Source organism: Phyllopteryx taeniolatus, chromosome 12 (assembly GCF_024500385.1).
Source record: "Phyllopteryx taeniolatus isolate TA_2022b chromosome 12, UOR_Ptae_1.2, whole genome shotgun sequence".
NCBI classification, from domain to species: domain Eukaryota; kingdom Metazoa; phylum Chordata; class Actinopteri; order Syngnathiformes; family Syngnathidae; genus Phyllopteryx; species Phyllopteryx taeniolatus.
Window position 1 is genome coordinate 11,729,830 of NC_084513.1, and position 14,608 is coordinate 11,744,437.

Genomic DNA, 14,608 nt, shown 5'->3' on the forward strand with positions numbered 1-14,608 from the left:
TAAATAAATAAATGCATACATACATACATAGATAAATAGATGGCACACATACTGTACCTTCGATGAGTTCCGCCAGTGACTTGAGCCAGAAGGAATTGCTTTGTTTTGTTTAGCCGAGTGGTGAAGTCAGTCTTAGCATGTTTTAATGTGATACTTTATCACGTTAAAACGTGAAATTTATCAGGTTAAAACATGAAATCTATCACATTAAAACAAACTTTATCACATTACAATGTGATACTGAACTTTTTTTTTTTCGTGTGTGTCAGCAATATACTTCGGTAGTACATAAACACATTAGTGGTACGATTACTTGTTTTGTTACAGATTACATGTATTGTTACAGATCACAGCTTTTGCCAATTACATCACGTGAATGTTGTACTGTACTGTATTTAACTGCACCAAACTATATTGCTTTAGTTGTCTCAATATTTAAGTTAATACACAAAGGTCATTAGAAATCCCTCATGCTCAGCCAAAGTTAGCATTTTTTTTCCTTGCTTGGGACGAGCAGGCTGTGACTATTTCAGAAGCTGGTCAAGGTTGCATGACTAATCAGTGAGCAACTGACATGTATCCAATAGAAGAACAGGTCACCTGCTCCCTCCACCCATTGACCCTGAAAGTGTGTCAGCTCCTCCAGGTTGGAGTGGAATTAGGACAGTGCTCCCCCCAGGCATCTCTGTTCCTTCTTTACGACTTCTACCTCTTTCCTCGACATGCTCAGAATCAGAAGTCCACCTGGGATTTTTTTATTTAGAGTTTATTTTAGGTGATTAAGCGCTTTGTACTGTCTTAATCAGATACTCTGTGGTAGTTGGCCGGATATTTTTCTCAAAAGACTACTTTATCTTCTGTGATGAAAAAATTGTGATGAACTCTGGTAATACAGTTTCCAGCAGAGCCATATTACACTGGACAAAAATATAAATGCAAAACTTTTGTGTTTGCTCCCATTATTCATGCTGAACTCAAAGATTTAAAATGCTTTTATGTACACAAAATTTATGTATCCAAAAAATTGTTTAAAATTCTGTCTGAATCTGTTAGTAAGCACTTCTCCTTTGCTGAGGTAATTCATCCACCTCAGATGTGGCATTACAGTAAAAAAGGCACATTTTAGAGTGGCCTTTTCTTGTGGGCAGACACAGTGTCACGTACGTGGTTAGGGCGAAGGAGAGTAACGCAAGGCAAGAACATGGTGGACCCAATTGCAGGGAAGCAGCGAGGCAAGGCAGGAGTGCGGGAGTCTCAAAATAATAGTTAATCTTCAAAAAGGGAAAACTGAACGAAGTCCCACAACAGATACCAATCAAATCAAAGTAACAAAGAAACACTCGAATATCTAAAACTGGAAACAAACTAAGACCTGTGAGTAAGACGTGGAATAGAAAGGGAAAATGACACCTGACAATGACATACCACAATGATAAAGACAGCTGGCGACTATGACATGGCAAAGACATGTGACAACGACAATGAACCGACAAGAACTGAAAGAAACCAGGGAACTAAATACAAACAAATTGACGAGACAACAAGGAACACCTGGACAAGACACGAGTGGCTGGAGAGAGCTGATTGGTCGACACAAAGTAGACGAGAACAGGTGGACACAACAACCTAATGAGCACACGACAAACATGGAACACAGGAAAACATGGAACAAAACTAAACACAACCCAAACCAAAACACAGACCATGACACACAGGCGTGTGCAATAATCATGTTTGTCTAATTAGCATCGTGATAGGTGGCTGGATTATCTCGGCAAAGCAGAAGTGCCTATGGACACAGATTTAGACAGACATTTTAATAATACTCGAGAGGAAGAGGTCTTTTGTGTACATAGTATAGCACAGAAGCTTTTCATTATGTTTAAAAGCTCGGCCCCAAACGAAAGACCAAAGCTATCAACAATCTTTTCAAGTGTCTAAAATTTTCAGGCTACCCCCTGGAATGATTTCCAGTCACTAGCGGGTCATATTTGAACGTGGCATTGACCAGGAATCTTCAGCTAACATGTCCATCTTGTTGCTTTACAGGTAGTGGCCTATCATTATTGCCAAGCAGACAACACATACACCTGCCTGGTCCCAGAGTTTGTGCACAGCATCGCCGCCCTGTTGTGCCGAGCACACCAACTTAATTCATACCGGGAACTCTTGCTGAAAGAGCCCCACCTCCAGAGCATGCTCAGTCTGCGCTCCTGCGTCCAGGACCCCCTGGCCGCTTTCCGGAGGGGCGTCCTTGAGCCTCTGGCCAACCTTCGTAAAGGTAAAAACATTGCCGTTTTAATGTCAGGTTTGGCCTTTTTAAAAGTGACATCATGGATGTGATTTCTATAAACCTGACTGCACATCTTCCTCCCCTAACTCTGTGTGTCTGTCATTCCAGAGCGAAAGATTCCAGAGGAGAATCTCATCATTTTGATAGATGGACTGAACGAAGCTGAATTCCATAAGCCTGACTACGGAGACACCATTGCCTCCTTCATTACAAAAATCGTAACCAAGTTGCCTCCTTGGCTTAAACTGGTTGTCACTGTCCGTGTCAACTTGCTGGTAAGGAACAACTCATTAAGGTAATGACTTTTTAGATATTGGGGCATGATTAGAAAAAAGTGAAATATTTTTAACATATAATTAAGCTGTGAGTCACTGAAGGTGTAATGGTTGACTCTCCTGATCTCTGTCCAAGTGGCTTCGGTTCACTTTCCACTTAGTGACTGTGACTGTAATGTGAAGAGTTGTCTGTCCTGTGATTGACTGGCGACGAGTCCAGGCTGTAGTCTCTTTTGCCTAAAGTCAGCTGCGAAAGGCTCCGGCATCCCATGACCCTGAACAGGATAAGCGCTATAGAAAATGAAAGAATGCATGGATTAAGCCCTGACATTCCATTGTGTATGTTGCTTTGGCTTTATTTTGTCGGCAGTATAGACAGCTATTTCTCAAGTTGAAAAACTTGATTTCCTTGATTCTTCACCTCCTCCCTGTTATGTTCTCTCTTGAGATTTAAGCCAAGGAGAGAGAGTTTTGTCATACTGACATTTGGAAAGTTATACATATTCAGAGGACAGTCTGAGATTGCTGTCCATCCGCTTCCTCTGTTTCTTCAATTTTGTCATTCAAAAGACAGTTAACTGCCCTTATTATTGGAAAATTATTTGAACATTATTCATACTTACAATGATCATCAACTGGAGGATGCCTGGCCGTCCATGGCGAAGTCAACACACTTCTGGTTTCAACAGCACCGCATCCATTCAGTGGATTAGGACTGATTGAGTGCTACGCCTGTATCCGTGTACACATTTGTGTGTGTTACGCGAGCAGCGTTATCTCGTCGAGCAATGTTACTTCAGCCCCGGACAGGCTGAGGATTGGAGGATTAGGGTGCATTGATTTCTCCAATCCCCAGGACATAGATTGAAATGTAGACGGTGGCTCAGACCTCTGCTTGGCAGCCGGACGCTGCTCATCTCCACGCCGCCATCCCATCCATCTTCTGACACATCTGACTTTGTTGTCATATCAAGGATGCACTGATACAGGTGCCGACCGATTCTGTTAGTTCGTACTTCACTCGTACTTGGAAAAAATGTTCCGATACTACGACACCGATACTACTTTACCAGCCTCACATACCTTCCAGGTAGGAGCCATGTCAGCTACTTTGAGCTAAACACGAATTACAACACTTTTAGACGACTGCAAATTATGCTCCGCAAAATGGATAATGAACTATGCTCGGGTGGTGACAGAGGCAAGCATAGAATTTCTCTAAGCCGAGGTAGCGGAGGCTAGGCCAGGCAGGTGACACATTGCAGCGCGGTACATTTAGTAAAGAGAAGCAAGTGATAGTGTGATCAAGTATCACTTCAGTTTTCCTGTCTGTTTTATTTTATAATTTGTAGTATTCTCAAGAAGCAGTCTTTTTACTGACTTTATTTTGTAATTAACACACACGGGTAACATGGCATCCTTTATCCTACTGGTATATCCACCCTACTTTATGTTCTTCTCCATCCCTTATTTTTGTAATCCTTTTAAATAGTGCCCCCTAGAGTTCTGGGAAACCGCATAACTGAATTGCCTTGTGTTACAGGCTGCGTTTAAGTCAAATGTGTGGCAAAACCGTTAGAAAAACATGCAGTTGGATGTTAAAAATGTCTGTAATGACAAATTGTTACTCCTAAAAGTGTTATATTTAAGTGAAAACTGTTCCATCACATTTGAAAGACTTAATGGCATAATCAAGTATCATTACTCTGTATCAGTGAGTACCCGAATGTAAGTACTTGGCTAGTTCATATCAACATTTCTTCCAGTAACAAGTGTCTGCTAGAACCTGAAGAGTCAGTGTGTGTGCTCAGTTCACCAACTGTTCCGAGATGCTCCTCTGATATTTGTCACACGCGCAATGTGTGACGCTTTACACACAGGCTTAGGATGTCTTCAGCTTTAGTTTGCAGCGAGCTTTTGATATATCAACCTCGACATTGTTATGATGGGTTGGTATTATTTCAAGGATTTTTCCTCTGATTTACTAATAATCCACACATTGGTGATAGTATAAAAAATATAAAATAGAAAAACAGTATTGTTTTCAGGGGAGAAAACATCCAATTCCAAATTGGCCAGTAAGATCCTAAGGTCAAGCAAGTCTTTTATTGATTTTGGAGGTGATAAATATTTGAAACAATAGACAAGTGCTCTGGCTGTTTTATCATTTTCATTTGAGTTTAATGTCGTGCTTTTATAGTTAATCAATTCTATATTTACTTCCTATGTTCCATAGGAGATCACCGGCCTTCTGTCCTTCTCCAAGATTTCTCTGGATGACTTTATGGACAATAAAGAGATAAGCAACGACCTCAACGCCTACATCCAGTACCGCATCAGTGGCAGCAAGGACATCATGAACAACATAAGCCTCAACGGTAAAGCGGACCCGGTCACAGTGGGAAAGCTCAGCGGCCACCTCATCTCCCGCAGTCAGGGCTCTTACCTATATCTCAAACTCACCCTGGATCTATTCGAGAGGGGCCACTTGGTGATCAAGAGCTCCAGCTACAAAGTGGTGCCCGTCTCGCTGGCCGAGCTCTACCAGCTGCAGTGCAACATGAAGTTCATGACCAATTCAGCCTTTGATCGTTCGCTGCCCATCCTCAACGTGGCCCTGGCCTCGCTGCACCCCATGACCGACGAGCAGCTGTTCCACGCAATCAACGCTGGCAACGTCCGAGGGGAGCTGCCCTGGGAGGACTTCCAGCAACGCATGGATTTGCTGTCGGGCTCCCTCATCAGACGCCGCGACAAGACGCGCATGTTTTGCCACCCGTCCTTCAGAGAGTGGCTTGTGTGGAGGGCTGACGGGGAGAGCACCGACTTCCTCTGTGACCCGAGGTTAGTCCTTTGCTTTCTAATCCAATACTGCCAACTAAGAAACACAGTGCTACCTTGACTTAGAAGTTTAACTTGTTCCGTTAAAGCCCACCGCACACCCAGTGATGTGGCGAACCGCTACTGAACTGTCGCACAGTGTGCGAAATTGTGCAGGTAGTTTTCATGAGTGGCCAAGCGTCAGTAACTATGCGATCGAAATTTGAATCGCAGGTGAACATCATCACAGCAGATGTTTATGAGTTACAATCTAGCTACAGCGGCTAGGGCAATACGCTTCTTCCTTGCCATGTATTTGTGGTTCATTAAAAAAAGTAATCAAGTACCTGTATATGCGGTGCCTCAAAACATTTAAAAATAAGAAAAGTAAGGGTTGCATTTTTTCCATTGCAGCGAGTTATATTTGCGAGAGTCAGTCAACACGGTATGGTATGGCATGGTGGTTTTCCACATGCTGTACACATACACTGCAACAAACATCCATCCATCCATTTTCTGTACCGCTTTATCCTCACAAGGGCGTGCTGGAGCCTATCCCAGCTATTTTTGGGTGAGAGGCGGGGTACACCCTGAACTGGTTGCCAGCCATTCGCAGGCCAGATATAAACAAACAACCATTCGTGCACACATTCACACCTACGGGCAATTTAGAGTCTTCAATCAACCTACCATGCATGTTTTTGGGATGTGGGAGGAAACCGGAGTGCCTGGAGAAAACCCACGCAGACACGGGGAGAACATGCAAGCTCCACACAGGCGGGGCCGGGATTTGAACCCCGGTCCTCAGAACTGTGAGGCAGAGGTGCTAACCAGTCTTCCACCTTGCCGCCCAGTACAAAACAAGAAAATAAAATCTACAATATAAATATCCCATACTGAAACACTGTGTTCCGCTAGTCTGAAAAGGATTAGGAAGAAATTAAACTATTCTAAAACAAATTAACAACAAAGAGATGTGATAATTATATGGCCACTGTAAAATGTAAATCTTGACAGCAGTGATAAGAAAGAACAGCTGGACTCAACCCTAAACAAAAGATTAAAAAAGGCTTTTGTAAAAACTGAAGACAAGATGATATCAGTTCTGTTTGCTTTTTTCCCTCCCGGGGTCTTCTGCATTATCTGTGCTCACAAAGAGCAGATTCCTAAATCCACCAGAGCAGAGTTTCATAATTCTAATCATTCATTAAAACAAAGGCTTGAGATTTGGCAGAGGGAATGAATATGCAGATAGAAGCTGGTATGCTGCGGCTGTTTCTGACTACAGAGAATTTTAACCCAATCAAAGTGATCTCCAATCATGCATGTCCTTTATAATGACACTCCAAGAAGGAAGCTGGGCCTCTATCTCTTAATGATACGGCACATACCTGATAAAGTAGTTATTTGAATGTTGACCACATCTTATACCAGTGAAGAATGGCACCTCACACTCGAACAGGGGTATGTATATGTATGGTATGAACATAATATGTGTCACGGTAGGTAGTAGAAAGTGTGTGTCGCTATTGTGAGAAAAGATGATGCAGAAAGTGGCGAATCCATGTGGGGAAAAAAAGCCATTTATGTTCAACTCGAGCAATGCGGTGAGTCAGCGTCACTCCATTTCTTAGATGTGTATGTGTAATTAAATTATTATTTTCCCATCAAAAGCGTTTTCTCAGTCGCTTTGGACTTTTCTAGTTTGAGCTGTCACAAAAGCAAAAAAAATTTAGCGTCCAAGTGATTGTTCTGCTTTACATATTTCTTTGCACACACAAAAAAAAATGTCCTTGCTACTTTGTCAGAAACCAGTGTTTTTGGTGAAACCAGGCCATGTTCTACAGCTTATTACTAAAAAACTGAAAAAAAAACTAGAAGCAAAGATCAGTCAAAAGGCTCTAAAACGGCAGGCAATATGGAGAACTCTTTTGAAAGCGGTTACCAGTGAATGAGTTAATTTCCAAATATATCTTTATTTAGTCACTGATGGTGTAGTGGTACACTCGCCTGACTTTGGTGCAGGCAGCGTGGGTTCAGTTCCCACTCAGTGACGGTGTGAATGTGAGTGCGAATGGTTGTCTGTGTCTATATGTGCCCTGCGACTGACTGGCGACCAGTTCAGGGTGTAGTCCACCTTTCGCCCGAAGTCAGCTGGGATAGGCTCCAGCGTCCCACGACCCTAACCAGGATAAGCGGTGTTGAAAATGGATGGATGGATGGGTTATCTTTATTTATCTGTCTAGGCCAGCGACGTATAGTGACAGGCAGAACTATTAAATGCTCTTCCACTCGATGGCAAAAGGCCCAATTAACCTGTTGCCATTCATACAGCCCAATAAGTCATGGCTTCCTGCGAGTATATCAGCTTTGTGTTAAATTATATAGACCCACATTTCACACTAAGTAAGTACATTTCTGGGTAAATACAAGGTACAAGGGACCTACGTAATAGAGATGAGATCATTATTTCAGTCAGTATTCATACTTTTAATTTGGTGGTGTGCTATGAGATTTTCTAATGTAAAATGGGTGCCTTGGCTCAATAAAAATTGGGAAACACTGCTCTATTGTGTTGCACAGGACGGGTCACGCTCTCATTGCATTCATGCTGTCCCGTCAAGAAGGGAAACTGAATCGGCAACAGACCATGGAATTGGGACACCACATTCTTAAGGCACATATCTTCAAGGTAAGAAAGATGCTCGTAAAACTTATTATTCAAGTTTAAGTACATTTATTTTTGGATAATTATTGGTGTTCCATTCCTGTGTTTTTGACTGCGGTCATCAATGAATGGAGATCTCATATTTAGCTTTAGTTATGTATTATGCAAGTGTGTTTGTGTGTATTCATATTGTTGTTTGCCTGTGTGTGGCAGGGCCTGAGTAAGAAAACGGGTGTGTCATCCAGTGTGCTGCAGGCTTTGTGGATCAGCTGCAGTGCCGACGGCCTCTCTGCAGCATTAGCCTCTCTGAGAAACCTCTACACTCCCAATGTGAAGGTGAGATCGTGTGGTGGTAAAATTACTCAAACTCTGTACTTAAGTAAAAGTACAGATGTTAAAAAAGAATATAGTAAAAGTACAGGGAACCCTCACATTTTGCAGTTCGGTATTCGCTGATCATATGGAATCTTAGTGTAGTCGTGAATTCATTGTTTAATTAATTTAGTGGGGTTTTTTTCACCTGCGTTTGAAACATCCTGTTACGTTGGCAGTCCTTGAATTTGCTGTTACGGTTTGCCTTTATTCCCTAACATGTATTTTGTTTAAAAGTTAACTACAGCTGTTTATGTATAATGGGTTTGTGATTGTGTACATTCTAGATGGGTGGGGTTGATGCTTTATGATCCTATCAATTTTAAGTGCTTTGCTGCCATTTGTGGCAGCTATAAGCAATTACAATTCCCTTTTAGGAGCAGTGTCAATTTTTCGCAGGTTTTCGTTATGTGTGGCAGTGCTCGGTCCCAATCCTACTGTACTGATTCAGCTCCTTCACTTAATAATAATAATAATAATAATAACAATAATAGTATTTATACAGCGCTTTTCTGGTCCGTCAAAGACGATTAACAGTAGAGTAAAAACGGTCAAACTTTGATTGTCCTGAAGTACAAAAGTAAAAATGAATTTTTACTGTTAATCAGAAATATCCATTTTGATAACTTGTTATTAATTTACACAAAGCTTATAAGTGTTCCCACAGCTTTGCCAACATTTTGAACTAGTTTCAAATTAGCTAATGGTATTTTTAACGTCGTTTCGTCTCTGTCGAGGTTGGAAAAAAATTAACAGACCTATTTTGACAAAGAGTAGAAAGTAAGATATCTGTTTTAAAATGTAGGGAATAAAAGAAAAAAAAAGTCTTCAGAAAAATATATACTGACTGATACCTGACAAATCTACTTCAGTCCAATAATTACTTCATTACTTCCCACCAATGCCGTGTGTATGTGAAGCAATCAATGATTAGACGACGATAACGCACTTTTGGCTATGGTAACTGAGACTATGAACGGTGGAAACAAAATATGATGACTCGAAAGTGGGCTGGAAAAACATTAACCGTTAGCCCCCGTCACATCACAGTAAATGTAGATGCACGAAGGTCAAATGTGTACTCTCACTTCATAAACCATCTCCTTTAAACCGTCAGGACTGTAGTTGTGGACGCTTGGGCCTAGTGACTCCACTGGCTTCAGTGCAAAATGACATCTGCTGTATTAGTTACACTGTAAAATAGGTCATGTTAGTTGTAAAGTTCAGTTACATAGCATGGAAGGTAACAGACCTGTACATCTTTGTTGCATGAACCCTCTCAATCTTTTACTCAGTTGATAAAATGTGTAGCCTGAATGTCAGTAATGTGTTAGAAGACATGGTAGCGCCACAAATACACTTAATATTTGATGCCGGCCACCCAATCAACTCAAGTGTGCACAAGGCAGATCCATTTGCGTCTTTGTTTGATGCCTGTGGACCAGTCTGTACCCTCTTATGCACATTGTTTATTGGTTATGAGTAATACCAAAGAGTTTGTACAACCTCTAGCAATAACATTTGAAATCAATTCAGATGCTGTGCGCTTCCTCTTTTGTTTGTATTGGGAGGAGACATTAGCCTATTCAAGAAAGGCCATTATCTCTGATTGATGCTTTCTGGCTTCTGGCTAAATAAGTTGTCTTTTTCCCGCTTGTCACAGGTGTTAGCGTTTCACTTCTTGTCATCACCAATATACATTTGTGAGTTATTATGCGTGAGTGCAACATCACTCACAATGGAACATTTATAAGAGTGACCTTGTTCTGTCCTTCGTCACAGTCGATCTATTCAGAACCAACAAATTAACACTATTTCATATTCTGTCCTCGGAATACTCATTTGGCCCTGTGCCTTTGTTATACTACATGTGTATTATTGGTTTTCCTTATACCGGAGAGGAGAATAATCTGTTTTGATATTTGCTTCAGTGGATTGTCGGTCCTTTACTTTGAGAAGATGCTTGAGTTCAGGTGAAGGTAACATTTCTAAGAGATTAGACTAGAATATAAATATACGGCGGTATATATATTATTGCATGTATTATTGATCGTATTCATCCACCCATCCATTTTCAATAACGCTTGTCCTTATTACAGTATATTGCGGGTGGGCTGCGAGAGGCGGTGCACTATTTTGGACTGGTCGTCAGCCAATCACGGGGCATATATAGAAAAAGAACCATTCACACTCACGTTCACAACTGTGGGCAATTCAGAGCACAGGTGTCAAACTCAAGGCGTAGCGATCATTTTAGGTGGCCCGCTAAAGCAAATCATGTGGGTCTACTTTGTTTCTCGCTAAAATTTGTACCAAAATTAAAAATTGTCTACACTTTTACCAAACCCCTTTTTAAAATAAAGTTAAAAAATAGTTGAACTGTGTTCCTTAACGTCTGATTTCATAATTAGTTATCCATCACTTTGTTGTGTTTATGTAATAGTATGATGAGGCAATTATATACAATGGACTATTGCATATTCATGGTTTGGCATTTGCAAAGTCACCTATTCGCAGATTTTTTGGGGGAACCTATCCTCTGTTATTTTCAGAAAAACTGACCAATTTGAAAAAGCTATCGAAAAAAAAATCTGACAGCAGCTGTGTTGATCAAAAGTTCATTGTTTCACAGCGGACTGCACCACTACAGTAATACTTCATAATCATAATCTGCATTGAGGGCCACTTATTTGTGTTTTTTATTTTATTTTTATGTAGTTAACCCACACCTATTCATGTATTTTTTTGGGGGGGGTGGGGGGGACCCATCTTCAGCTATTCACGAAATAACTCTTCCCGTTTTTGTCACACAAATTGTCACACGTCGACTGAGAGATTTTTGTTGGGTAGAAGCGAAAAAGGTGTGGTTCTTCATAGAGTTTTCTCCACGTGTGCCTTTTTGCTGAGTGGCTATTAAGCATCTGTAAGATATTTATTTTTAAGAGTAATGTTGTAAAATGAGATTAAAATGATACTATTTTGGGTTCATACTTTGTGGTACAGTATATTTACGGAACAAACGGTCAATATAGGCAATTTAAAATTTACAGGATTCGCAGCAGGGTTCAGTTTTACTGTACTTTATACATCTTTAATGTATACTATAGTTTTATTATACCTTTAGTGAGGAGCCCAATGTTGCTCACTGATTGTGTGGCACATCAGGTGAGTCGTCTGCTAATGCTGGGTGGAGCCAACGTCAATTACCGCACAGAGGTGCTGAACAACGCGCCAGTTATCTGCGTCCAGTGCCATCTCGGCCATCTGGAAATCGCATCCTTGCTGCTGGAGTTCGGTGCCAGCGTGGAGGTGGTGTCAGAAAACGGAATGAACCCTCTCTGCTACTCGGCGGCTGCGGGACACCTGAGTCTTGTCATGATGCTCTGCAAGCGGGGGGCCAAGGTGAGCAGATGCGTGTTAAAAACGGTGACACTCCCGATCCACTATATAGTGCCCTATATCAACAGCACTACAAAAAGGTCAACACCTTTTTGTAGTGCTGTTCCAATTTGAAGTGAGTATGGGTTATACCACAATGCTTTTTGAAGAGTAGTGAACAACCGATGGTCACTAGAAAGACAATATATCCCATGATGCATTGTGCCAATACCGAACATCTATTTTCTGTTTTTAGGGTATGGTTTTTAATTTTACATTTTGGCACCAGACAAATTCATGAGTTGTGGTGCAAAATTATCTTTACTATAGGTAAATCAACAGATTAACCCCACGGATGGGCATAAAGTGCTTGGTTTGTATCAATTTTGTAAAATACACTAAGCTTAAAACAATACAGTATTATTATAATGTATTTAATTGTTCATTGTTTATTACGGAAGGTCCACAAGCTGACGTTGATTCCGGACATTGTAATTATGACAGGAAATGGTGTAATTCACAGTGGACTCAAGTGAGGTTCTAAAGCAATTTTTCATTTGACTGATGAGTGGGCTATACTGGATAGTCCACTTTATAAAAATCCTGAGACAGTGAAACATTGCTTTTTGTGATTAATCCGTTCCAAAAAGTCTGACTATGACCAAATCCAATGGAAAGCAAAGCAATATTTCCCACAGGAAATTCTATGGTGTTTCTGGTCATCTTTATCAGAATCAGAATAATCTTTATTTGCCAAGTATGTCCAAAATCACACAAGGAATTTGTCTCCGGTAGTTGGAACAGACAGTCAATTGACAGAGAACACTTTATCCCAGCTATCTTCGGACAGGAGGCGGGGTACACCCGGAACTGGTTGCCAGCCAATCGCAGGGCACGTCTAAACAAACAACCATTCACGCTCACATTCACACCTATGGGCAATTTAGAGTCTCCAATTCATGCATGTTTTTGGGATGTGGGAGGAAACCGGAGTGCCCGGAGAAAACCCACGCAGGCACGGGGAGAACATGCAAACTCCACACATGCGCGGGCGGGATTTGAACCCCAGTCCTCAGAACTGTTAGGCAGATGTGCTAACCAGTCGTCCGCCTGTTGAAAACCAAATCGTACACAAACTTGGGCAAATGAAAAAATAGGTTCCACTGTTTAGTGATTAGGGAGTAGGGAATGAGTGAATGGTTCTGAACACAGCTGTCGTGTGGCTTTTGGCACTAATTTTTTAATGCGCATTATCGCCACCTACAATACTAGAGGAGCAATATTCCTCAGCATGTCAAGATTTTTCAGTAAAAAGGGTCTAACTTGTAGCTTTAGTTGAGGTTTTTGAATGCAGAATGTTTGATACAACTCTAGTGACTCATTACATTAAAATAGGAGTTTAGGAATGCACCATGTTGTGAGCAGTAGAAGAATCGAATAAGTATTTTTATTGTCATGACATACATGCATATATACAAAATTGTATCTGCTTTTAACTCATCAGAGTAGTGAACACTGTGATGGGTTATCTTCTTAAACAATCTGCAACGGCTCCCCAATCAATAGATATGCAATAGATTCACCCTGTGAGAAGCAATACAGCTAACAAAAATGCATTTGCCAGGTCGACCATGTCGATAAGAGCGGCCAGTGCGCTCTTGTGCATGCCGCTCTCCGAGGACATCCAGATATTATCCAGTACCTGCTGGAGATGGTATGGAGCGCCGAGGGGCAGCAGCAGGACTGCACTTTGAAGAGCAGAGCCTTACAGCAGGCTTTGATAGGAGCGGCCAGCATGGGACATACACAGGTCTGCTTAATGCGTGTGCACGTCATTCACCCTTCAAGTATACCTGCAACATATATCTATGCAGAATCTTGGGTATTTGTCATTCTTGTGTGACTGTTAAAATGTGCTGCAAAACGATGTCGAAAAACTGAGCAGTTCATTTTAACCGTATATATTATCCATCCATCCATCCATTTTCTGAGCCGCTTCTCCTCACTAGGCCCTCTGGGGCGTGCTGGAGCCTATCCCAGCTATCATCGGGCAGGAGGCGGGGTACAACCTGAACTGGTTGCCAGCCAATCGCAGGGCACATACAAACAAACAACCATTCGCACTCACATTCACACCTACGGGCAATTTAGAGTCTCCAATTAATGCATGTTTTTGGGATGTGGGAGGAAACGGGAGTGCCCGGAGAAAACCCACGCAGGCACGGGGAGAACATGGAAACTCCACACAGGCGGGGCCGGGGATTGAACTCCGGTCCTCAGAACTGTGAGGCTGACGCTCTAACCAGTCGTTCACCATGCTGAGAGGAAATAGGCAAGAATAAAGGAGAGACTCTGAAACCAAACCACTTAACTTTGCCATACAAAAGTCTGCTTGCTTAATGCTAACATGTAATGGGAAATGCCATAGACTTGCTAACAAAGCTAGCATTGATACTGTGGTACTTATAAACAACTTATATTTGAACACAAACAGACAGACAATATAAAAATACTCACAGGCATATACTGTATGCTTTACCCTCTGCAAAAAAACTAATATTACCGCAGTTTAGTTACGACAGTCTTCCTTTGTGTTTCATCATCAAATCTACATGTAGTATGTCTATGTATTTTACTGCCTGCCCTGGTGGCCAAGGCACAGACACCAGTCACACAATGGCCATTGAATTAAATAATGAAATCATGATGCACAAACTAATGTTTTTAAAGTTTTATTTAGTTATGTTATTACTGTACGTTTCCATAAAGTACTATACTGTAGAGTGCTAGTTTTCTTATTAC

The 14,608-nt window shown here is 41.4% G+C and overlaps 1 protein-coding gene across 7 annotated transcripts in view; it reads left to right on the forward strand.

The window, feature by feature from the left end:
- The window catches only part of tanc1b (tetratricopeptide repeat, ankyrin repeat and coiled-coil containing 1b), a 120,518-nt gene that overhangs the window by 86,392 nt on the left and 19,518 nt on the right, over positions 1–14,608 (forward strand). For all 7 annotated transcript variants that reach the window (XM_061793065.1, XM_061793066.1, XM_061793071.1 and 4 more), the window contains 7 exons: positions 2,050–2,281; positions 2,402–2,568; positions 4,805–5,412; positions 7,972–8,080; positions 8,270–8,392; positions 11,594–11,830; positions 13,431–13,616. In XM_061793065.1, coding sequence (XP_061649049.1) covers positions 2,050–2,281; positions 2,402–2,568; positions 4,805–5,412; positions 7,972–8,080; positions 8,270–8,392; positions 11,594–11,830; positions 13,431–13,616 — 1,662 coding nt within the window. The remainder of the gene's footprint in view (positions 1–2,049; positions 2,282–2,401; positions 2,569–4,804; positions 5,413–7,971; positions 8,081–8,269; positions 8,393–11,593; positions 11,831–13,430; positions 13,617–14,608) is intronic.